This window comes from Juglans microcarpa x Juglans regia, chromosome 5D (genome assembly GCF_004785595.1).
Source record: "Juglans microcarpa x Juglans regia isolate MS1-56 chromosome 5D, Jm3101_v1.0, whole genome shotgun sequence".
Taxonomy (NCBI): Eukaryota; Viridiplantae; Streptophyta; class Magnoliopsida; order Fagales; family Juglandaceae; genus Juglans; species Juglans microcarpa x Juglans regia.
The window spans coordinates 18789313-18816138 of NC_054602.1; the positions used below are offsets into that span (position 1 = coordinate 18789313).

The 26826-nt window shown below is 37.3% G+C and overlaps 2 protein-coding genes across 6 annotated transcripts; both read right to left on the reverse strand.

Annotated features, from left to right (window-relative positions):
* Positions 1 to 923: 923 nt before the first annotated feature.
* Positions 924 to 25080, reverse strand: LOC121264525 (G-type lectin S-receptor-like serine/threonine-protein kinase At4g27290). 5 transcript variants are annotated; one of them, XM_041167746.1, is made up of 10 exons: positions 23633 to 25080; positions 22337 to 22459; positions 20611 to 20774; positions 20295 to 20505; positions 19981 to 20218; positions 19723 to 19873; positions 19295 to 19616; positions 16763 to 16769; positions 4600 to 4607; positions 924 to 934 (listed from the first exon to the last, which is right to left on the reverse strand). In XM_041167746.1, exons 1-7 carry the CDS (start codon positions 24873 to 24875, stop codon positions 19308 to 19310), a joined length of 2439 nt encoding a protein of 812 aa, XP_041023680.1. In that variant the 5' UTR covers positions 24876 to 25080; the 3' UTR covers positions 924 to 934; positions 4600 to 4607; positions 16763 to 16769; positions 19295 to 19307. The 5 variants fall into 5 exon arrangements, 4 of the variants coding, with proteins under 4 accessions (XP_041023680.1, XP_041023683.1, XP_041023682.1 ...); XR_005940514.1 differs by lacking the exons at positions 924 to 934; positions 4600 to 4607; positions 16763 to 16769 and having other exon boundaries at positions 19475 to 19616; positions 20000 to 20218; XM_041167749.1 differs by lacking the exons at positions 20295 to 20505; positions 20611 to 20774; positions 22337 to 22459; positions 23633 to 25080 and having other exon boundaries at positions 20000 to 20291.
* Positions 12758 to 16451, reverse strand: LOC121264527 (G-type lectin S-receptor-like serine/threonine-protein kinase At4g27290). The gene is given in 8 exon segments (XM_041167750.1): positions 12758 to 13383; positions 13485 to 13635; positions 13719 to 13956; positions 14121 to 14331; positions 14491 to 14609; positions 14744 to 14866; positions 15073 to 15561; positions 15564 to 16451. Coding segments are annotated over 8 exon segments (2424 nt in total). The 5' UTR covers positions 16348 to 16451; the 3' UTR covers positions 12758 to 13074.
* Positions 25081 to 26826: the final 1746 nt, after the last annotated feature.

Below are 26826 nucleotides of genomic sequence, written 5' to 3' on the forward strand. Positions count from 1 at the left end.
AACTACAAATAAAAACACATAACCAACTACAAATCCATAAGCACTGGCGTGAACCTGGACGTCACGCCTACCGCAAGCATCGGTAAATCGAGCCCCGATGACACGAGCACCTAGCTCACGCATGGACACAGAACCTCCACTGCATAGGCAGCATCTACACACGAGCACTGGTCGTACAACCACTGGCCGTAACTTTGTCCGCCTCTCTCAAACAGCTCTTGCCCCAGATTGCGTCCGATCCAAACACTCAACACCCCACTCGGGTCAAAATGAACAAACTGAACAACAAAAACAAAAAACAAAAACTGAACAACAAAACGAATGAACAGTGCACATAGATTCGGCAGTGGCGCGTGCAGTTCGCTGGTCATTGTGGAAGGAAAGTCGACAGTCAATCTTGGAAGTCCCGGAGTCGAGGAATCCGGAGAAGCCGAGCGTGCCATCGTCAGAAGGCTCCCCGGTGGCCCGTGATGGACACGCGCAGATGAGATCTGGAAACTTCCTCCCGCGCGTGCGGGCTACGCTCCACTCCGATGGACGCCGGATTCGGTGGTCTTGAAGATCAGCGGCGGGGCATCGTCTCTGTGGGGCGCGTGTTGAAAAGCGATGGCTGGAAAGACCCGAACGGCAATCCTCCCTTTATTAGGCCTGAAAAACAGAAAAACTAAACCAAAAAAACTACACAGACAATAAGAGAAGGGAGCGGAAGGAAAATAGATGAGGGGGGAGGAGCCGAAGCTCCCACCCCCTTTCACTAACTCTGAGTCTGGGAGGGTTTTGAGAGAAGGATTTTGAGAGGGTTTTGAGAGGGACATCTATGCCTGAATTAATATCGACCATCGTCAGCCCCAACATGAACTTCAAATTACCAACATTACCATATGGTTATCATAACCTCAAAATAACTCCGGAAGAGGCAGTCTAGTTACTTGCTCTAACAATCCTATCATCTCCAGTACATGGTATAACTGGGTGGCCGCTGGTCCAGGCCTAGTAAACATGCCACCAACTTAATTGAAACTCAATCATGCACATGACCTACGACGTTGGCCCATAGGACATCATTTTTTAAAGCGACTCTCTTCTTGTCATCTTCGTTGTTCAGGACCATCAAATTCGGCCTTGTTTTAAGACTCAACTATCCATCCTCCAACCCATCCAACACTCACCATATTTTGTCCCACACAACTTGATTAACTGCAAGTAGGCCAAAATCTGACTGCCCACCCAATCTGCCCAATCCTTAAGAATAACGGGCAAAAAATTCGTCCGTTACCTTGGACAGAGGAGCAAGTTTTAAGTTAAAAGTAAGGAAAGCTGGGGGAGGACAAGTAAGGCCCACTGCATTCTACCCACCTGTCCACATTACACACACACACTCAAAAACAAAACCCTAAAGTTCTAAACCTAATACCCCTTCTTCTTCATTTCTTCTCCTTCTCTTCTATTCTCTTCCTCCCCATTCTTTTCTCCGCACCCTATTCTTTTTTCTCATTATTTTTTATTTTTTATTTTTTTACTTTATTCTTCTTCTTCTTCTTCTTCTTCCGCCCGCCCATCTATCAAACCCTAAAATATGCCATTTCACCATAACATGTTATGGGTAAACTAGTGATTTTACCCATAACGTAAGAACAATGGTGGAAGAAATTCCCAAACAATGAATGACTAGAACACAGATTGAGAGAAAAAACCCAAGAATCACTTTCTTGATTCTTGGAAGAGGCTTTCGAGGAACCTCCAACCTTTAGACGAAATTCTTATTAAACTTCTGCACAAAAAACTACTTACAATGCACTCAGTATTTATAATACTCGAGTGACAAAACGCCCCGTATTACAATGTAACAAACTCACCGCCTTAACCCTATTTTCAGTTAAAACTGTTATTCATCTTCACTTAATAAAATGCACCGTTTCATTAATTTATAAAACTCCCTATTTTAACCCCTCATCTCTCAACTGATTCCACATTATTAAGTAACTTTCCTAACTAACTTCCAGCCATTACAGAACAAGTCTTGAACATGAATAGTAATGTTAGGGATATGAGAAGGTCAAGAGGAAATGCATAAGCATTTGAAATTAAAGTTTACACTTGAGAAGAAGATTGAGATCAACAGTGGCATGGGCATCCTTTAATCTAGCTATGTTTCTTTGTTACTAGATTCCCTAAAGAATGAGAGATGATAGTAAGTGAGAAAGCTTTGAAATTGGCCCAAACCCCTAAAGGAGGACCTTCATTGTGTAATTCTATTTTTCCAACAACTAAAGGTTGTATGCATATAGCCAAATAATGAGGAAAAACAATGCCATGCCCTATTAGCTAGAGCACATTCCAAGAACATATGATTTGCATATTTATCACAACCATTAGAGCAACCATCACACTTTAAAGCCAAATGCATCCTGCATTATTGAACTTTATAATCCAAAGGGACTCCACCATGCCAAAATTTTCAAATGGAAATGGAAATTTTGAGAGGGAGAGATGGCTTCCACATTAAAAACATAAAGGAAGAAGGGATATGATCCTTGAAAAGGTTCCAAGCACATTCAGACAAGAATATGCCATATTGTTTTTGTTTCCTAACAAATGCATCATGGCAAAGTTTAAGGATCATAGGGAACCAGAGAACTTCCTAGATAAGAGAATGATAGCTAAAGATAGTGAGAGCAATAGTGTTTCATTCGGTGCATGAGCAAAAGTCCTTGAGCTATAAGTGATGGTTATAAAAAATGATACCCTTTTGGGATAAGAAGCAGTTTCTAGCCCAATTATCATACTCAAGGTTTAAACTGCCTACATAAATTTGCTATTGGCTTTCTTGGTGAATGATTGGCAAGAAGTTGCAAATGGCTTATCCAAAAATTCAAGTGATAAGCTTTAGCTAAAATAACACTCAAGGTACAAGCATTGATTACGTATTTTTGGTGCAAGAAATTAGCCCAAGGAGAGCATGAGACCAAAAATCCCCACGCAAACTTACATTGAAGGGCATTAATAACATCATGCAAATTCCTAAAACTCCACCTTCTGAGGTGAGCCGACATATTTGGAGAAATCTATTTTTTCTTAGAATGAATATATGACTCACCCAAAAAAGTAGCTAAGGTGTTATGAATGAATCAATCACTTTTTACAAAGATCTAAGAATAGAGAGAAAATGAATGGGAATAGAAGATAGAATAGATTTTGTAACGCCCCAATCCCGTAGGTCTAGGGGGTTAACTCATGTCATCTGATAATCAATTTCAACAAAGCTAATATATTTTCTAAATCCAAATATATATTTCCATAGGCTCCATATCAAACATAGATACCTCTAATTTAATTAACCACACATATTCATATATCAGATCCTCAATACAATAAACCAAATAAAATAGATCAATTGCCCCTAATATCTCAACTGACAAAATAAAATGAAATAGAGTTTACATAAGTTTTCATAAACATCTAAACATACTGAAATCCATCTACTAAACAAAATAAATCACCCAACAGCAATAGTACCCTGAGGTACTCAACTACTATCATCAGCTAATCTTGCACATGCATTCTATTAATGAACCTCATCTAAACCATCAAAGTCATTTGAAATATTGTGAAGATAAATAGGTGAGTTATAAATAACTAAGTAAGCAGAGAATATATACTAGTATGTAAACATGAGCATTTACAAAGTTCAGAATGTGGAACAAAACATTTACTTTCAAAATACAGACTCAAAACTTGTTACAAAATATTAGAGCAAATCTTGTAGAAAACATTCTTATTCCAAAAATTCTTTAGCATATCATAAACTGAGACATCATCTTCATATAATATAAGAGCATCACAACGAGAAAAATGCCACTTTTAACCCTCGTGGTAGGGTTATAAATTACCATTATACTTGTGGTGAGACTGTATGCCGCTATTATACTCCTGGTGGGCTCGTATACGATTGTTATACCTGTGGCAGGGTTGTATACCAATATTATACCTGTAACAGGGTCGTATACCATGTTTAACCCCTGTAGTAAGGTTATAAACCACAATTATATTCGTGGCGGGGCCGTATACCACCATTATACACATGGCAGGGCTTTAGCGGAAATAGAACAGAAACAACACTGAAACTAGATTATAATCAGATACAGAATTAGAAATTCACGCCGAGGTTTTTAGATGACACATCGTATCAAAACAGGGTACTGAATAGTTTTAGATTATTTCAAATAATCAAAATAACATGATCAAAGCATCTTCATTTAATCAAAGTAAAACTTTTTAGATTTCATCTTCGCTCTATTTCACAGTTCAGAAACAGAATGCTAAAAATAAGCTTATATCTACACCAGTCATGACAGCAAATACATTCTCTTTATACGGATTTTATGAATATGCAGAATACAAATCTGAGATTGTTTTCAGGTTTCTTTTCAAAGCGAGCATGCTTATTTTCAAATTCAACCTCATTTCATTTCTTTTGTGCAAAGTCTAGTATATGAACCCCGTTTACTTGACTCTTACCGTGTATAAGTTATGCCTCAGGTCCAACCTCTAACAATATCACAACCTAAAATAATAAACATTTACCAATCAATTATCAACCCAAACAAGCATGCCACTAACTTATTTAATAAACCCTAAACCAACAACTACTTTAGTCTCAAGCATCCACTCAACTCATAGTTCATCTAGAACCAACCCAACATGATCAACTCAATAACAATCATAGAATAAACCCGGCCAACCACATGTCTCAACCCAAACCACCATTATCATCAACTCATCAACCCCTTTTTAAATCCAGCAAACTACATCATATCAGCTCAACAATCCATCACTCAACTTCAATAGTATCTTATAGACTCACAATAGCCTAACGTCAAACCAACAGTTAATACTCAAACCCGAAACAAAAAAAAAAAAAAAATTAAATACGTACCCCGGACAGCCACATAACATCATTCATTAAAAATTATAGTAACCATAATTCATTAATAAAGCCCATGTAACAATGTTGACAATGAGCCTAAAATTCTGAATATTTTACCTAAGTTCATGTGCGTGTGTAACGTCCCAATGGAAAGCCCAAATCACATGGCCTAAGAGTATAGTCAATGATAAAATTGGAGTCACATTGGAACCTTATAAAGAGCAAGAACTTCTCATTCTCAAGCAATGTGAGATCTCATACCCCACATACCCTAATCTTTATCCTATGGAGTATCATAATCTCCTTCCTTAAATTCTCAACGTCCTTGTCAGGCCTGTTTGTTGTAGGTAGCACAGTTCAAGTCCCATATTTTTGGTTGTGATAGGCTCTGATACCATTTGTAATGCTCCAATGGAAGGCTCAAATCATATGGCCTAAGAGTATAGTCAATGATACAATTGGAGTCTCATTGGAACCTTATAAAGAGCAAGAAATTTTCCTTCCCAAACAATATAGGATCTCATATACTACCTACCTTTATCTTTATCATATGGAGTATCACAATCTCCCTCCTTAAATTCTCGATGACCTTGTCAGGCCTATTCATTGTAGGTAGCACTGTTCAAGTTGTGATAGGCTATAATACCATTTGTAATGCCCCAATGGAAGGCTCAAATCAAATGGCCTATACTCTAAAAGAAATAGTCAATGATACAATTGGAGCCCCATTGGAACCTTATAAAGGACAAGAACTTCTCCTTCCCAAGTAATTTGGGATCTCATATACCACTTACCCTTATCTTTATCATATGGAGTATCATAATCCCCCCCTTAAATTTCCGAGGTCCTTGTCGGGCTTGTTCCTTGTAGGTGGCATGGTTGAAGTCTCACATTTCTGGTTGGGATAGGCTGGTATTGCCCCAATGAAAAGCTCAATTCACATGGCCTATACTCCAAAAGGAATTGTCAATGATACTATTGGAGCCCTATTGTAATCTTATAAAGAGCAAGAACTTCTCATTCCCAAGCAATGTGGGATCTCACATCCCTCTTACTCTTATCCTTATCATATAAAGTATCATAATAGAGCCATTTGTAACGCCCCAATGGAAGGCCAAAACTACATGAATTATACTCTAAAAGGACTAGTCAATGATACAATTGAAGTCTCATTGAAATCTTATAAAGAGTAAGAACTTCTTCTTCCTAAGCAATATGAAATCTCATACATCACCTACCCTTATCCTTATCATATGGGATATTACAGCGTGGCTCGTGGAAATTAAAGAGTGAAAAAAAAATGATTGGGGCATTAGCAACGTCCTGTAATATAAAGTAATGACGTTAAATTGAATTTCAAAACTGTTTAACATATTATAGAAGCCAAGTTTTTGGGCAAGGGCAGTACCTTGCAACGCTTTGAATAGAGTTATACAATAATCTCTCCCACACTACACGATGGCAATACTAACTCAAATGGTAAATCTGAAATTTTAAAGCAAGTGGGAAAAGATGAGAGGCAAAAATTTGACTGATTGTCAAAAAACTAAAGATAAGAAAGTTTTTTTTAAAAAAAAAAAGAACAAATGAAAGGCCCACCATCTTTCAACCAAAATTCCAGCGTTAGGTTTTGACGACAATTAATAACACTTAAACAAAGAGGTTTTGCATGACTATTTCATTGAAAAGAGTAGAAGTGAAATAAAATGGAAATAAAAAAAAAAATACATTTGAACTAAATTCATAGCTATCGGAAACAAAAGGATGAACCACAAAGAAAGAGAAAGAGAGAGGGAAACGTGGGCTTGCCGACAAGAAGAGAGTCCTCCTTCGATGACGTTAACCATTGTGATGGCATGACACAAGCTCTGTAAAGAAGCTTGTGAGTTTCTTGTGTATGAGTGTGTGTGAGTGAGCATCGGCTAGTGAGTGCAAGAAGGCTCACTGTTGTTCAAACACTTGTTTTGATGAGGATGCAAGCTAACAACTCAAATATGGAAAAATATAACCCATGAAAATGCAGCACCAAATCTCAACGAAAATCGCATAAGAGAGTGAAAATGCAAGTGGTCTATAGAGAGATGTTGAAACGTAAGCAAAAGAATTGCAAATAAACATGGGGAGTTAGAGGAACGGGGAGAGAATCTGGAAGTGGGGGAGAAAATGTTGGGGTGAGGGGAGGAAGAAGAAAACAGTAGGGGGGGTTTGGGGGAAGAAACTGACGTAAAGGGAGGGAAGGAAAGAGAGAATTCACTTATTGAAATGGTGCCATTTTGATCGTTCATGGGCTAGTCTTCGTTTGGGTCTGGGCCTACGTCTAGGTTGGGATTTGGACTCGAGTATTACATCCTCCCCACTTCTAAAAATTGTGTCCTTGAAATTTGTCACAAACTGTCAAGATCTCCATCGAACAATTGTGGGTACTTGACTCATCTCATCTTCTAATTACCAAGAGGCTTCCCTGAAAGCATGATTATTCAATATCATTTTAACCAAGGGGATGGTTTGAGTTTGTAGCACTTGTTCTTTCTGCTCTAGAATTTGCACTTGTCCTTTTGCATAAGACAAATCTTCCTGAATCTGAAGGGCCCATAATCAATAATGTGAGTGGGGTTGGGGATATACTTTCTCAACATCGAAACATGAAATACATTATGCTCCCCGCAAGTGCCGATGGAAGTGCCACTCTATATGCCATTGGTCCACAAAGGGTCCGATATATGTAGGGCTCAGCTTCCCCTTCTTTCCAAATCTCAAAATTCCTTTCATTGGTGTAATCCTCAAGAAAACTTTGTTTCCAACTTCAAACTCTAGCTGGCAACGGTGATTATGTACATAACTATTTTGTCAGTTCTGAGCTGCTTTCATTCTAGCCTGAATGGTATCTATCTTCTTTGTCGTCTTTTGTATGATCTATGGCCCCAAAATATGTCTTTTACCCACCTCATCTCAATACAAGGGAGATCTACACCTTCTACCATATAATGCCTCGTAAGCTGTCATTCCAATAGTGGCATTGTAGCTATTGTTATAAGTGAACTCAACTAACAGTAGGTGTCGCATCCAAGTCCCTCTAAAGTCCAATACGCACACCCTCTATTTGAATGGTCCTTTTCGTCTTTCCATCCGTCTGAAGATGAAACGTAGTGCTGAAATTCTACTTAGTGTCCATGGCCTTCTGTACTCTTCGCCAAAACTTTGCAGCAAAACGAGGATCCCTATCTGATACGATGGATACCAATACCCCATGCAATCTCACTATCTCTTGTACGTATAGCTCAACTAGTTTCTCCAGCTAATAAGAAATTCTAATAGGCACAAAGTGAGCAGTTTTCATCAAAATGGTCCACTATTACCCATATTGCATCTTTCCCAGTCAATGTCTGCGGTAAGTCTGTAACATATTGCATCTTTCCCAGTCAATGTCTGCGGTAAGTCTGTAACAAAATCCATAGAAATACGCTCACACTTATATTTTGGAATCTGAAGTGATTGCAATAACCCTCCTGGCCTCTGATGTTCCATCTTCACCTATTGGCAAGTTAGGCATTGTTTTACAAATTGGTCAATTTCTCTTTTCATACCCTTCCACCAAAAGGACTCCCTTAAGTCCCAATACATTTTTGTACTACCTACGTGAATTGTGTAAAGAGAGCAATGCACTTCTTCGAGGATAATTTTTTTTATTTCTCCGTTGTTCGGCATACACAATCTACCACCAAACCTTAGTATTCCATCTTCAAAAATGTTGAACTTGGATTTTTTTTCCTTTTTCAACTCTTCCACCAATCTCGCTAACCATGAATCTTCTTTCTAGGCATGCTTAATTTTGTCTTTCAAAGCTAGTTGAACCATCAAACTGGCTACCAATGCTAGCTGGTCACCAGTAACAACCTCAATAGTGGAATTTCAACGATTGTCGAAGAACTCGAGACAAGAAAATTTAAAAAAAAAACAACAACAAATGAAAGGCCCACCTTCATTCAACCAGATTTCCAGCTATAAGTTTTGACGGCAATTAACAACACTTGAACAAAAAGGTGTTGCATGGTTATTCTGTTGAAAAGAACAGAAGTCAAATAAAATAGAAATAATAAAAATTCAGAAAAAATACATTTGAACTAAATCTATAGCTATCGGAAACAAAAGGATGAACCACAGAGAGAGAGAGAGAGAGAGAGAGAGAGAGAGAGAGAGAGAGAGAGAGGGGGGGGAACGTGGGCTTACCAATGAGAAGAGAGCCTTCCTCCAACGACGTTAACCGCTAAAGGGGTATGCATGGTGAACGACTTTGCAACAAGCGAAAAAGTCTCCATGTAATCAATTTTTTCCTGTTGTGTGTAGCCTTTAGCAATTATATAGGCTTTGTATTGCTCATTGAAGCTATCAAAATTGTGTTTAATTTTGTAACCAACTTACACCCAACAGCTTGTTTATTTGGAGGTAAGTGAGTTACAAAAAAAGTTTTATTATCTTCCAAGGCCTTAATTTCAGTAGCCATGACATTATATCAAAAAACACAAAAAAAGTGGGCTCTTCTTAAGAAGAAATGGAAAGGGTAAAGACTTTATAGGAATGAGAGAGCTTAGAGTATGATAGCACAAAAGAAAGTGGGTGTTGAGTACCTAAAACAAGAGCATTGTTTTCAAGGAATCAGACGAAGTGGTTGCTATAGTGTTGACTAAATTGCAATGGTAGTTTGCAAGATATGATGGATGTTTATGAGTTTTGGTAGATCTACGAAGGTGAGACAGCTTGATTAGAAACAACATTTGGCAACCAAGAAGATTCATCATAAATAAAAGTGGTGTATATTGTGATATCCCATATGATAAGAATAAGGGTAAGTGATAAGTGGTGTATAAGATCCCACATTACTTAGAAATGAGAAATTTTTACTCTTTATAAAGTTCCAATGGGGCTCCAATTGTATCATTAACTAGTCCTTTTGGAGTATAGGTCATATGGTTTGGGCCTTCCATTTGGGTGTTACGTATTATGTTATTTTAAGTGGGCTTAGTCTCACTTTATATTATTCCAAAAGGTTTATTTAACAGAAAATTGTTAAGGATTTAAATTATACTAGTTGGTATAAAATATTTTATAGTTGAACTTTTGTAGTAAATAATAAGTACTGTTTAATTTTATTTTGAATGCTTTAAATCTGATCAATTCTATTTAATTAAACAAAATTATGTTGTTTACTTTAGTAAATTTTGTTATAATTATGTTAAGGAATATTAAGATGGAGATGTATTTTACATGGGCTTAGTTTTAATTGAGTAAAAATATTAGCCATGCACTTTATTCTACAAAAATATTTTAGAGTTTAATAGTATATTTCATATATCAGAAAAAGGAAAGACACGTCAGATTTAAGATTTATCTTTGATGAAAGGTCAAAGCCCAAGAATATCATCGAAGAAATTAAGTGGATATCGATGAATTTGGAAAGTGATGGTATTTTAGGATTACAAAAAATTTAGATATTTAGGAAAAATAGGTTATTTAGTATTTCAGGATTAAATATCAAAACACGTGTTATTTATAAATTTAAGTAAATTACTTATCTATTTTATAGATGATGATTAATATTTGTTAAGCACAGTTGTGGAAAAATTTAGAAAAGATAAAAAGTTCAAGTAAGCGGAGTTCCTATACTAGATTTTGCATAAAAAAATGAACTGATGTTGATTTATGAAAATGTGCATGATATGTTTTAAAAGGAAATGAGAAAATAACCTCAGATATGTGTTCTGCATTACTCCTGAAATCTATGTAAAAGAGAAAATGTTTTCTGATATGATTAGTATCAACATGAGCAATATTTTGACATGTTGTTTTTGAAATGTGCAAAAGAGCGAATATGAAATCTAGGAGTTTTGTACGTGTTATATGAGATGTTTAGAATCTGTTTTTTATTATGTGAAAATGATACGAATATGTTCAGCACTTTGTTTTATATGATATGCATCTGAAAAATTTTTGTCATGACTTTCTAATTCTGTATATGATTCTAATACGATGGCTCTGATTTTGTTAGATGATTGGTACCAACATCTCTGATATGAGTGCACCCACTTTGGAAACAAAATGGCTTTTCTACGTGTTCTTTCTTGTGTGCACACTCGGGATTCCGAGAATGAATAAATGAAAGTTTCACATTCTGATACTGTCTAGTTTGGCCACCGAGGATAGCACAACCCTACCATAGTAATTAAACATGGTACATGATATGATATGATGATATGATATAATACGATACAATATGATATGATATGATAAAATAAAGATGTTCAGTCATATTATGTCAAAGGTCTGGGTCTTTGAATATGAACAATTGATTTTTAAATATGAACAGTTTGAAATGTCGCTCTAATTGTTTTTCTAATAACACGTTTTGAGATCTCCATATTGAAACTGCAATGTTTTATTTCTGCATTCTGAACTCTCTGAAAAAGCTTATATTTACATACATGCTAGTATATATTTTTTGCTCACTAAGTTGTTGATAACTCACTCCCTTATCTTCGTAATATTTTCAGATGATGTTGACGGTTTAGCTGGGGACTAGGAATAGTGATTATGAGCAAAACTAGCTAAAGATAGGAAGATTGAGTACTTAAGAGTACTATTGATGATTAGAAAAGTTTTATTTGGTAGATGGGTTTTTAATTTGTTATTGAATATTGGAAATTATGTAATTAATTGAATGTTATGATTGGGGTTACTAGAGATTGTGGAAACGCAGATTTGTGTTTATTGGATTTATCATATTGATGACCTTGTGGATAAATGTATGCTTTAGGTCAATGTAGATGAATTTATGTTTTCATGTTTTAGAGTCTTTGAGAATGATATTTGTGATTGAAATATATGATTGTAAGTGACATGAGCCTAACTCTCAGACCGCTCTGGATATAGGGTGTTACATAAAAACTGCACCGAATTTCATTTCCTTAAACGTGGGAATTGTTGGTGCAAAGGGACTACAAAATAAAAAATAGTGAGAGAAGTTTGCTTCAAGATGCATTACAATGTCGCTTTCCTTAAAACAATATTCGCCGCCACCAATAACGGTATACACACAGGTTACAAGTGAATTTACCTCCAAGATACAATGAAGCCCAAAACTCTACTTGTCTAACTATGCACACACAAAATTAGAATTCGAATACCTTCAAATTTTGTTATTCAATCAAGAAATTAAAAAAAATTTCTCTCGAGAACAAACAAATTCTAATAAGTTTTGAATAAGTGAAAAATTTGGGAGAAAGAAAGAATTTCGAAATTGAATTCTTAGATACTCAAATGATAGGCCAATAAATCTATTTATTGATGGTCAAAGGATGCGAATAGAATGTTTGTTTTCATTTTCTAAAACCATTCAGAATAGGTATATATATATTGTGTCTGTTGCCCTTAAGTGCAATAGTTGGATTTGGTCCGGTCACCTCGTTTCTCCTCCAACTGGTCGGAGCCAGTTCGAATCACAGAGTGCGCGCATAGAGAAATTAAATTCTCCCATGTATTGCAACGCCTCATGACGCGTTGCCCACCTCGCGCGTGCGCCCCTTGACACTTGCCATGCGTTGCAGCGCTTGCCCCACGCCATAGTGTGTGCCAGATTGGGCTGCTGCACGCCTTAGGCTTTCAATGTCAAGAATTAAAAACTCTCCGTGACATAGGTGTGGCTCGAACCTCAGCCCTTCAATACCACTAAGCCATTCAATGTTCTTATGGTAATAAACACAAAATACTATAAGCCTTATAAACTTTTCATAACTTCTCTATTTCCAAAATAATTCACAACTTTCAAAATCAACCCAAAAACATTATTTATTAATTAATTATTTTGAAAATATTTCTAACAGGAATTCTCCAGAAATGTTTGTGATTATAGTATCCAAGGATCTAGTGAACTCGTTCCTGTAAAACTCATTAGCAGGGGGGATTTCGAAGGCAGCAATTGTCATATGCCGAATTCAGTATGAGAACAAAAGCAGAGCATCGCCTAGTGGAATTGGCGAAGACAAAATAAATTTCGAGTGTAGTTCTAATTAGATTGGTATACCTGCTACATTGTTAATTCAGAGAAAAATAAGTACTTCCTACTTCTAGGACAGAATGGTCGCAAGAAGTACATTCTAACGACCCTCTAACAATGTATCTGTTATCTCATTTGAACTGGAATTCATTTTTCCAGCTGATGATGATTCCGTCTCTGGAAGGCTCCTTTCTGAATAAAATCCAGGGCGTCCAGGATGAGGGAGCAACGCATTTTGGCTATCCAGCATCAAGAGAACCGATGAAATTGTAGGCCTCTCGTCTGAGCGTAGTTGAACACATAAAAGACCCACTTGAATGCACCTCAGCGCTTCAGAGATGACGAACTTGTTATCTAGCAAGGCATCCATCAATTCCAAGGCCTTCCCTTCATTCCAAAGTTTCCATGCCTAAAGCAGTTTCAAACTCTCGAGTTATGTCAAAAGTACAAACAGTCAAGTCTACATTACTATGTTTTAAAAGCTAGGAATTGTGTTTATCTTGTACTCACATGCGCAATGAGATTTAGTTTGTGGCCTGGATGGGAAAAGCCCCGGTTCCTCTTCCCACTGACTATCTCCAGCAGAATTACACCGAAGCTAAAGACATCAGATTTCAAAGAAAAATGTCCATCTATGGCGTATTCTGGAGACATATAGCCACTGCATCAATCACAAAAGAGATGATGATGTTGGTAACAGCAAACTCAAAAAGATATATCTAAGGTAAGCATCTATTCACTTACTAGGTTCCAACTACTCTCTTCGTCTTCGCTTCAGTTTGATCCCCACCAATGATTCTTGCCATTCCAAAGTCTGAGATTTTGGGATTCATTTCACCATCTAACAGAATATTGCCAGCTTTTAGATCTCTGTGGATTACTCTGAGTCTTGAATCTCTATGGAGATAAAGAAGTCCTCGAGCTATCCCGATAACAATATCTAATCTCTTTTGCCAATTGAGGGAACGACGGCTCGCTTCATCTGCTTCAATTATTACCTTAGTCACATTTTGACTTCCCGTGGTTTAAATGTAAAAATCGACCAACTCATCACTATGATATGCTACATTGATATATGAATCAATGCCAGGCATGTGTGTGTGTGTGTGTGTCTGCATATCTTGTTTCTATATTTGAGATACTGACCAAAGATTAGGGAGTCCAAACTTCTGTTGGGCATGTACTCATAGATTAACATTCTTTCTACCCCTTGAATGCAACAACCTAGAAGCTTTACAAGATTCCGATGTTGAAGTTGGGAGACCAAGATGACCTCATTCTTAAACTCCTGCAGGCCTTGTCCAGAATTCTCTGCATGCCGCTTTACTGCAATTTCTTGCCCCGATGGAAGCTCACCCTACAATTACAAGAATGATATACCATAATGTTATTACCTACATTTACATCTTCATTGAGAAGCTAGTGAAGTAAAATGTTTGTAAGATAAGCAATGGATAAAACTGTTTGAAATGTTACTATTTGCTTCATCAGTTACCCTGCAAATTGATATTTTTACCTTGTATACAGGGCCAAATCCACCTTCTCCAATCTTATTGACAGCAGAGAAGTTGTTAGTGGCAGCTTCAATAGTAGCTAGTTCAAATAATGGTAGCTGAAGTTCATCCTCCTTGGTGGCTGTATAAAGAAAGCAGACCAGCTTAATGACTATGATAAGAAAGCGAAAATGACATAAAAATACATACAATTTTACCATCACAATTTTATTTTACTTTTTTGTGTTTTTTTTTTTTTTTTTTTGTTAGATATACCTTCCTTTCTTCTCGTCTTCCAAATAAACAAGAAGCTAGTTGAAGCCAAGAGTATCACTGCTAAAGCCACTGATACAGCCACTACAATACGTTTCTTCTGCCTGCTTCTATCAGCAATTGACTCTTTACCACCACAAACGGAAGATGGTAAAGAATATTAGTTCTTTCCACAGTAGCTATAAAATAGGCAATATTTGACTAATAAAGTACTAAAATACAATTGCTCACAAGCCAAGATCTCCATCCCAGCTCCAGAAGGGCTTTCTGAAGCCTTTATTGGGCAAAAACAGTGTAATGTAGGGGGAAGTCAGAAGCTAGAGAAATCTTACCGAGTTCCGAAGCTGCTAACTTTACATAGAGATCTTGGCCATATTTAGCTACCTGTCTAATATCAATTAATTCTCCAAACCAGGTCACACAACCATTGCCACTGCTGCTGATGTCCAGGTTAGCATAAGCCACACAAGAGCAGTTCTTCAAGCACTCAGCCTTGCAATCTTTCATATCCATGCTGACGTTCACAGAAAATTGTGATGCATCCGGTAGTTTTAATCCTGTTACCTTAATAAATCCCTCTCCAGTTCTGCAAATATTTGGATCATTTGGAACACATCCACCTGTCCAATCAAGCATATTCCAGTTTTTGGGTGATCTGGGCCTGAAACCCTTCAAGCACTCGCAGTTTATGACCTTGTCATGGTTGCAATTTCCGTAACTACCACACAGGCCATAATTGTCACAGCGGTCTCCTTGAACGTTGTACAAAAGGTTCCAGTGCCCATCATTCCAAGAGAAATGTTGAACCATGCCCGATTCCCCAACACAAACCTAGAAGTATTGTTGTCGATGGTTTCATATGTGTAATATACTTCATCACCATTAGAGAAGAACATGGGTTTGAAAACCGTGTTGGCAATCAGGTCCGGATCACCACTAAATTGTTCCCCAAACCATGGCCCACTTCGAAACTCCTTTGTTGATCCTTTTCGAAGAACAAGTTGAGGAAGCCCACGGGGATCAACACTGTAAGTGTAGTCACCAGGAGAAGGATCGTCTGAGCTTTTCCATGATCTCAAATGTCTATTCAAACCAGATTTCAAGTTCCACCCAAGCTTCATACCAGGCAATAAAGTATTAGATGGATAGTCAAAGCTCTGCCATAAGTAGTTCTCTGGGTTGTCATCTCCATTCTCTTTCAAAACAAAATTCCCAGAGTCTAAAAGCTGTGCAACAGGATTTCTTGCTACTCTTGACGTATTTGAAAACCAGATGATGTTTCCAGATTCATTGAGAAGCACAAGCTTTGAATCATTACTGAGTGTTAACAAACCTGTAAAATTCTGAAGAGAGTAGTCTGTGTTTGCTACCCAAACTACAGTCTGGTCTGGGATATTCTTGTACCATATTCCTAGATATCGACCACTCGAGTTTCTAGGACTGAAGAAGCCCAGTTCAAACTTCTGATCAGGTGAAACTAATGTTTGGTTATCTTTCAAGGACAGCGTTGCAGTTATGGTGTCAGCTGCAATTGAAGGTTCTGCAAATGAAGATATCAAAGAGCAGCCAATAGCCCAAAACAAGAGGCTGTCTTTCAGCTTCTCCATAAGTTTCACGATTTTTCGTTTTGCTTGTTTAAATAAAACTCAATTACTTGTACAGAGTGGAAGACTTGAGGGATGTAATTTTCCTGTCAAATAATGCAAAAGAACTCGTCAAAGTATGGAGTTGTTAAATATCCCGGGCCCGGTTGGGAAGCAAAACGCACAATGAAGACTACAAACCCTTCAATTGCGAAGATTCAAGAATACATGAAAGAAAAACCAAGTTGTGATACCCATATGATTATGATAAGTGTAGGTTGTGTATAAGATCTGTCATTGTTTGAAAATGAGAAGTTTTTATTCTTTATAAAGTTTTAATGAGATTTCAATTGTATTATTAATTAGTCTATTTAAAATATAGACCATATGATTTACACCTTCTATTGAAACGTTTCACAAGTTGTATGTGAGTACTATTTTTGTTTCTTCTCAGGTCTCTTCATGAACCAAACAGCACAAGAAATTAAACAAGCATATCGTATCAACACAAAATATATATATATGTTGGGAATAAGTGTAGCTAAGACTAACTCGAAGTATAGTAACAGAACTAAACGAAAGAAATTGATGACAATCACACAGAAAGAACACCAAGAATTAAGTGGTTCGACTCAAAATGAGCCTACGTCCACTGGTGGAGTCGGTATCGAAGATTTCACTATCAACAGAGATGGAGTACAAATCAATACAACAAAACTTCACAAGGAAGTTATCTCTCAAAACTCACTCTAGACTTCTCTCTCAAGAAAACACTAAAAATACAAACCAAATGAATTTTGAAGAAGTGAGAAAAGAAATGGGCGCCGTTTGATATTTATAGGAAAAGTGAGAATTCACTTTTGTGAACATTAGCTCGAGCGAACGTCGAGCGAGTGTCGAGCGAACGTAGATATTCTGCACTTCGCTCAAGCCAACAGTTGTGCGAGAGTCGAGCGAAACTCTCTGCCTGAACTCGCTCGAGCTGGGTGTCGAGCGAGTGTCGAGCGAAGCTCTCTGACTTGGATATTGCTCGAGCTGAATGTCGAGCGATATTTGAGCGAAGCTCTCTGTCTGAATTCGCTCGAGCTGAATGTCGAGCGAATGTTGAGCGAAACTCTCTGTTTGAATTCGCTCGAGCTGAGTGAACCTCCGCTCGAGCGAACTTACGACACATGCACTGTTCAATCTGAATTCAAGCCACCTCATAACAATATATATATATATATATATATACATGCGCGATTATTGTCAAAAGGCCATTATCACCTATCAAGTCTTACGACTTGCACAGCATGAATTTTGAAATTTCTATTGAAAACTATGGTGCGTGCAGAACGCCTCTCTGCCTTCACATGCATCCTGGAATCTGTTGAGGACATAATTCTAATAAACAATGGCATCATATTTAATTGCGAGTCAACGCGTTGGTGATTAGAAAATTCAAAGAAGTATTTTCCGAGTATAAATTATTAACAAGATAATAAAAAGATACTGCCCACGTCTGTCCGACCCTTCATAATTAAGTTTAACACAATCTTGAAGAACAACTTGACCGATTCGACCCTATCACATCCGTGCCAACTTTATTTATAGAAAGAAAAAGAAGTCATTCCAAAAAAAAATTAAAAATAAAAAAATGGAGTTTGGCACGAAAAATGGAATATCAGTTGCTGTTTCTATGATTGTGCAAATCTGTGGTTGGCGACAAGCCAGTTATTTCGACTCACTCATGTTCAGGTTGTAACCATAGATGGAAGGCTCAAAATACATAGCCTATGCTTCAAAATGACTAGTATTCAATAGTATAATTAGAATCTTATTAGAATCTTATAAAGAGTAAGAACTTCTTTTTTCCAATTAATGTGAGATCTCATACATCACATTCCCTTATCCTTATCATATATGATATCACACAGGTACATTCTAATGAGCAAATAGTTTGATAAGGTGTATAGTTTTATTTGAGGTTTGATGGTCATTTTTATTGTATTGATCTTTTAATAAGTCGGTTTTACGTTGTAACCATGGTTTCCCTCCACCAAAAGTGAGGATTATTCAATAAAGTTTTGGAAGTGCCACCTTCCTTCTCAAAAATAAAAAAATAAAGATTATCTTTGTTATGTTCATTGGGTATCTTATTGGGGGTTTCCCTAAAAAAATAATAGTAAGAGAGTTGTTAATATCAATCCTCCGGCTCCATTGATGTACTGGCCACATCTGTACGATTACAATCTGTTCCCAGTACGCCAATTGGCATACTCTTTGGTGAAAAACTCAGGCTGCTTTTGCTGGGGCAATGCCACACCTTCATTACCAACATGAAAACAACAGATGAACAGATGACATTATTGGTCTGTCTTAGGACTTTTTGCACAAACAAGAGACCAACTTGGAGGTGCCTCAAATTCTTTGGTAAACATTGCTGATTTTCATGTTTCTCAATTATTCAGCTACTATCACTGAAAGGCTAAACACCTCTGATGTCACAGCAAAGCGCTCAGGCTCATTATACTGTCTGATAGAACATTGGTGGTTTTCAGAACTGCAATCAGCAAGCAATTCCACCAGCACTTTCAAGCCATTTTCTCTAATGTATCATATAGGTAAGCTTAGCTAAGACTTTAAATTCCATATACTTTATAAAGGGTAATTTCAAATTCAAATGCATTTACAGCCAACAATTGACTTGGGTACGTGAACCTTTTCATTAATTTCAAAATATTCGAACTATAATTTACAAAGGAGATATCAAGATGCCGTTTTGTATCTGCGATGCTGCAGCTATACTGAGGTGTGAAATAGTCACAATGACTCCAGGGTGGAGACACGCTTTCTCAACATGTCATCTTTTAATTAACATTTTGACTATTATACAGTGATGACAAAAAGATATCTTATGAGCACTCACATTCAAGAATCTGGGGAAAATATTTTAGACCCACAAATACTTTGTAAAACACATGTAGAAAGCTTTAATCGCTCTTCTATCTGCCCTGTAACTTTGTTATAGTTATTTCATTTGTAGTTTGTGGTTTTTTCCCTGTCGATGATGAATCAGCCTCTGTAAGATATCTTTCTGTGTAAAATCCAGGTTGTTTAGGTTGGAGTAGTGAATCATTCTCACCATCCAACATCATAATAACAGAGGGCATTGTGGGTCTGTCTTCAGGTTGTTGTTGCACACACAACAGGCCAACTTGAATACTTCGTAAGATTTCTGATTCCGGAACCGGCTTCTCCATCAGAGCATCCATTACTTCCATGATTCTGCCTTCATTCCATAATTTCCATGCCTGGAACATATCCAACTTAGAAACTCAACATGAAAGAGAAGAAGTGGAAAAGAAAAATAATTAGTTTAACAATGTGTGCGAAGAAATTTTTCTGCTCCGAACTCACATGTCCTAAAAGGTTGAAGTCATGATCAGGATGATAAAATCCTCTATTCTTCTGTCCGCTTACTATCTCTAAAACTAATACCCCAAAGCTAAAGACATCAGACTTTATCGAAAAGAGTCCATCTATGGCGTACTCTGGAGACATATAGCCACTACAAGCAATCAATAGAATAAATTACATTGGCATATGGTCAAAATGTGTGTGTCTGTGTGTGTGTGTGTGTGAGAGAGAGAGAGAGAGAGTGTGTGTTTTACTTACTATGTTCCAATGACCCTACTTGTATTTGCTTCAGTTTGATCACCTCCAAACGTTCTTGCCAAGCCAAAGTCTGATATCTTCGGATTCATGTCACTATCTAAGAGAATATTACTAGCCTTAAGATCCCTATGAATGATTCTTAGCCTTGAATCGCGATGAAGATAAAGAAGTCCTCGAGCAATCCCTAGTATAATGTCAAAGCGCTTCCCCCAATCAAGTGCAGTACCTCTTGTTTGATCTGATCCATTTTTGTGAAGTTAACATTAATTAATACAAAAGATATGGAAGATTTAGAAGGGTTGAGAGTGACTAACTGAATATATATAAATCTAAACTTCTGTTTGCCATGTATTCATAGACCAACATCTTATCTTCTCCATGAATACAACATCCCAAGAGCCTAACAAGATTTCGGTGCTGAAGTTTCGAGATCAAGACAACCTCATTCTTGAACTCTTTGAGGCCTTGTCCTGATTCTTTGGAGAGCCTCTTCACTGCTACTTGTTGTCCAGTTGGGAGCACACCCTGTTGTGAAAAGGCCACATTTAGTCAACACAAGATATTGGTGTGAAGCTCATCATCACTAAAATGAAACTACAAGAGAAGTTTCTAGACACAACCCGAAGATACCTTGTAAACAGGACCAAAACCTCCTTCACCTATCTTATTCGTGAAAGAGAAGTTGTTAGTGGCTGTTGCAATAGCATAAACATCAAATAGAGGTAGCGCTTGGTCCTCCTCTGCAGCACTAGAATTGTAATCTAGACTCAGATTATTTGCTCCCAGTTGCTGAGCTGTTAAACTAACAAAATTATTAGATAAAGTACACAAATGCAAAGCCAAAGGTTTGCTAGCGAATGCAAGTTGAAGGTTGTGAAACCAACTGGGATATGGGATTACACATTACAACAACAGTTCTGTACGATTGCAAATAATGCAATAGTTATAATCAAACTCTAACCAGTTTTAGACCTATGTTCAAGCAACCAGACTGGCTTAAAACAAACTCCTCTTTTGTAGAGTAACGTTATATACTACATTCTATCTCACTCTTATCCCCTTTGTAATTGTGACACTTTTAATCACCCTTAGATTATATTTAAAAAGAAAAAAAAAACAAATTTAAAGGTTAGTGGATAATGTCACCTCATCATAGTGAGATAAGAATGGGACGAGGTAATTGTGTGTAGCATTTTCCATAAAGACTAAGCATGCAAGTGTGGCATGTGCCTTGCACATGAACTAAAGCTTGTTCAACAAAATTTATGTCTATCCTGTATATCAACATGATATCAATGTCTATCCTGTTCAGTTCTCAACAAATAGGGTATTACTATAATCATGGCTAGATAGGGAGGCCACCTCCATTTGCCCTATCCAATCTTTTTTATTAAAAAAATAATTCAAAAGGAGAAATTAATGATTACATGAGGGAAAAAAAAAAAAAAAAAAAAAAAAAAAAAAAAACCCCATTCACACAAATTTAGGCCATCCCTGTAGGAATAGAAAAAGTAGGCCATTATTTTTGTTTTATATTTTGGTGACATCCATTCTCATTCGAGAAAAAATTTTAAGAGGAGAAAAAGGAACCATAGGTTTAGTATTATTTACACAAATTATTTATTATTATTTATAAATTATTTTATTAGTATTCACGTATCAGATCTAGTATAGGCCTAGCTGAGATCTTTTTAGCACCATTTTTTCAGCTTACAGGTTGATTTCGCATCCCAGTCTGTAGGACCATAGGGAATGACTTTTTGGTTAGTTTGACATTGACATGTGGCACATCATAATACCAAGTCAATGACAGTGGCAAGATAATATAAAAAACACCCGTAGTTTGTGTGTGGATTGCCATCACTTTGGTCAACTAAACGTTCTTTTTCCAACAATAATTAATGGAATATGCTGTTTGAATCGATAGATGATAGATGATTGATTAATTTTTATTTTTATTTTTGTTTTTTTTAAATTTCTTAATAATTAAGTAAGTAAATATTATTGAGTTTATGTGATACCCCATATGATATAGATAAGGGTAGGTGGTGTATGGGATCCTACATTGCTTGGGAAGGAGAATTTCTTACTCTTTATAAGGTTCTAGTGGAACTCCAATTGTATCATTGACTAGTCCTTTTGAAGTATAGGCCATGTGGTTTGGACCTTCCATTGGGGCGTTACAGTTTATATATTTTTTTTGTAAAAAAAATATTTATAAATGTTAAAAAAATTGAAATACACTTATCGGTTGGATTGTTGGTAGGACATCGGCCCAGAATCATCCATAATTAATCTGTAACTAAGAAGTTATCCAAGAACACTCGAGCATCACGAAAGTAAATGTATAATATACCTTTGCTTCTGCAGGACGTCCTCCTCCAAATGAAAAACGAGCAGACCGAGGCCAACAGAACCACTCCAAATACTACGGATACCGACACTATCACCACCGTGCGTTTGTCGTTGTTATTGGATTCTTTAAGCATCCACAGCATCAGTTCAAAAAAGAGAAAAAAAATAATGTTAGACTTTATAGACTTTTCTGGCGACACCCAGAAAGCATCAGATTCAAGGATAATACTATTCTTTCCATTCAAATCTATCGCTTCACTCTATCTTTTTTATTTTTTTATTTTTTTTTATTTAATGATTAAGAAAATATTTTTAAATAATATTATAATTTTTTTTCAAAATATTAAAAAATATTAAAAAATACATATATAAAATAAAATAAATTCCTACAACTAACGGCAGCTCCCAGCGGTGGCTGGGAGCCGGGACTGTAGCATGGTCCCAGATTCGAAGGCAGCTATCCGTTTCCGCACCTAATCGGCATGCTGCCTTCTAGATCGAATGATTTGTCCTCAAATGCCTCCTTTACTTGGTTGAGGCACCTTTACTCGGAGTCTTGGCGACTACACAATTAAATGGTATGGAAAAAAGCTTGCAACAGAGCCCAGTCAAATATGTACTATTAATAGAAAAGCTTAAAATCGTAAGCGCCGGTTAAAAACTATATATCAGAAGTCTAATAGCCTGCCTGATAGCATATAGTCCAGTTTTTCAAATGAAAAATCTGGATTCCAACCCATCTCCTATAAAAAAAATAAAAATAAAAAACTATTTATAGAATGAAAGTTCTTGAATTGATATCTTACCTGTAGTTCCTCACTTTGTCAACGACGCCTAAATTAGTTTTCTACAACGTTGAAGCGAGGGGCTAAGCTAGTAAAGAATATGTATATAACGTAACCCTTGCGTAATTTACACTGGCCACATTCAAAACTAGCTATGACTCGATCGTGACATCCAAAAGAAAATATCTCTAGGTATTATAAGTCCATTTATTATATGAGTGAAATGGAGACAATCCTTACTTTTTAAGACTTTATTTTCTTTTTTTCTAAAAAAAAAAAAAACTTGTAAAATTTCTAATTAGTTGTTAAAAACTATAGGTAGGCCATTTAGCATTGTGTATCAATCCATATATTCAGCAGAAACCAGAAGAATGACTTGGTTTGTATGATTAAATACATGAAGTTTTAAAGTAATTATATATCCCAAGCATGATATGGAAGGGTAAGAAAATGTGCAATTCCGAGTTTGATACCCTGAACCCTGAACTACTGAGTATTGCAAAGAGACTTACCCAGATCCGAAGTAGCCATCCGAATATACAAATCTTGCCCAAGTTCATTATACTCTCTGATATCAATCAATTCTCCGAACCAAACCACGCAGCCACTAGCATCAGTTACGGCATAAGCCACACACGAGCAGTCTCTCAAACAAGCCGCTTTACATTCCTTAAGGCTTATAACCGTCCCCTTTCTCCAAAGCTGTGAAGAATCCGGTAACTTTAGCCTTGAAAACTTCTGGAACCCCTCGTTTTCACCACAGTTCAGCGGGGTCTTTTTTTTGCATCCGCCCGCCCAGTCCATCACGTTCCAGTCTTTAGGTACTTTTGGAGTGAACCCAGTTGGGCATTGGCAAACTGGGGACTTGTTAATGTTGCAAATGCCATAAGAACCACAGTGTCCGTACATATCACATTCATCTTTCTGCATATTGGCTATATTCACCCACTCTCCGCGGCCGCTCCATGTGAGGTGTTCGATCAAGCCCGACTGGTTGACCACGAACCTTGAAATTACAGAACTATCGATATTTTCAAAGGAATAGTAGATATAACTCGTGTTGAAAACGAAGATGGGTTTGAAGACTGGGTTTTCTCGGAGCAGAGTTTCCCCGCCGAAACGAACACCATCCCAGGTCCCGCTTCTGAATTGAATCTGGGATCCTTTGCGAAGAGAGATCTGTGGAAGACCAAGAGGGTCTATTTTGTAGGTGAAGTCTCCAGAGGCTGGATCTTGAAGACTCTTCCAAGAAGTCAGAAACCAGTTCTGTTTTGTCATTAGGTTCCATCCAAGCTTCATGCCCGGTAACAACGTATCGCAGGGATGATCGAAACTCTGCCAAGCATAGCTTCCATCATCGGCACCATCTTTAAGCACAAGGTTTCCTGTGTTCAGGAGTTGCAAGATAGGATTGCTGGCTGAAGAATTTGAAGACCAGATGGCCATGGCGGACTGGTTTCCATGTATGAATATGTTTCCTGTGGAATTGATCGAGAGGACACCTGAGGAGTCTGTGAGTGGGCTGTTTTTGTTGGCAACCCAAACGACCGTCTTTTGTGGAATGTTCTTGAACCAGATTCCGATGTAACGGTTTTTGGAATCGAAGGGACTGAAGAAGCCTAATTCGAATGCTTCGCCTGTGGAAACGAGAGTTTGACCGTTGTCTCTGAGAGTTTTGCTCGGAGATAAGGTGTCTATGTCTAATGCAAAGGAAATAGAGATGAAGCACAAGTAAATGGAAAGAAGGAGCTTCATGGGTTAACTCCTTGACAGTAACTGAAATACAGATATGTTTGTCCGAATCGGTTAAAGAACAGGAAGCAGAGAGCACATTGAAAATTTTCTAGTTGATATATCTAACAATTTCCTACTGAACATGCCAAAAAAGAGAAGAAAGAATGAAAAGAAGTGTGATAGGAGACAATGAAGTAAATTCAAATATAGACGCGAATATAAAAGTCAATGGCTAACGTGGGCTCTTTTTTTTTGAAGATAACTGTGTAATTCTTCATTGAATAAACCTGAAAACAAAGTTCAATCAATACGGTATTTCTCACTACTTAAAGTACTTGTAATCTATCTAGGGACTTTTTCCATCCAAACCCTCTCTTCTATACTAGACAAAGCTAGTTTTGCAAGTATATGAGCTACTTTGTTAGTTTTTCTGTAAACAAATCTTGAAGACCAATCATTCTCGCCTTTAAGAATATTTTTGTATCTTCTATAACACCCCATAATCTGTTAGCACATCCTCACTACTGCACAGGTCCTTCACAACAACTTGAGAGTCCCCCTCTAGTATTACTCTACCGAGCCCCAGTTCCAAGCACAATAAAGTAGCTTTTCTAGCAGCATGGCTTTTGTTGCACAAGCCCCTTCTTGATTCTCAACAGCCAAGCACAAACAGGCTAGCACCTCCCCTTGATCATCCCTCACCACCACGCCAATCCCCACTCTTCTATTGGTAGCATCCACTACAGCATCCCAATTTGCCTTCACCCTCCCCACCTCATGCTTTTCCCATTTAGCATTTTCTCTTCTCATAGCTCTAGTACCCAATCCTCTCTGTTGGACCATATTAGCTTCCTTAAATTCTGCTTAAGCCAGCTTAGCAGATTTAAAAACTTTCTTTGGTTCATCAAACTGGTCTTCAAATAACCACAGGTTTCTCCTGAGCCACAACTTCTGCATGGTGTAAGCCATTTCCACCTCTTCTGTACTCAACTTCAGAAACATAGTGGCCCATAACTCTGCAAAGTCAATCTCTACATTACTCCATTTCCTTACAGGACTCTCATTCTCTGCCCATGCATCTAATGCTGAGGGCATCCCCAGACCACATGTACTGTTGTTTCAATCCCCTTCTCATAGATAGGACACAAATTCGAGTCAGAAACTTTCCTTTTAAAGAGATTGGTCTTAGAAGGTAAATGCTCATGACCCACTTTCCACAAAAACAACTTCACAACACCTTGTACATCCAAATTCCATATTTGCCTCGACATCCCCTCCACCTTATCCTTCCCTGACCCTTCCCCCATGTTCCTGTTGAGAAATAAAGAACAAATGGAAGCGAAATTTTGACAATATAGTGACACTTCTGTGAGGGTATTTGTCCCACAAGTTGGTGATGAATAAAGGAAATTGAGTGCATTCATTTGTGCACCAATGACCCCCTATTTATAGGTCATCATGCACTGGTTGACAAATGGTACATCCATTGATTAACCAATGGTAACTCGAAGGTCACAACCTTAAGAAGTGACACAACCTATTGGCAAATGGCACAACCATTAGTAAACCAATGGTAACCCAAAAGTCACAACCTTAAGAAGTGACATAACCTTTTGACATAAAAAGGTTGTGCCTCTTGACACTTTACTAGTTACACACAACCTTTTGACTAAGTCAAAAGGTTGTGTCTATTGATACTTCTTTAAATATCACCATGTTAGAGGGTATCATTTCAAGGAGTACACCGTTTGGTGATCACACCCCTTAAAATAACATTTCCCACTTGATCACACAAAACGGTGACGATCCAGTTGAGTATTTTACCTTGGTACCAATATGAGTTTTCTACTACTCAACTCTCATCTACTATTCTTGCATATCGGTGTCAGAGCATGACAAACCTCTACGTGCACACAATTTTTTTTTTTTTTTGTCATTACCTTATCTAACCGCACATTTTACCATATATACT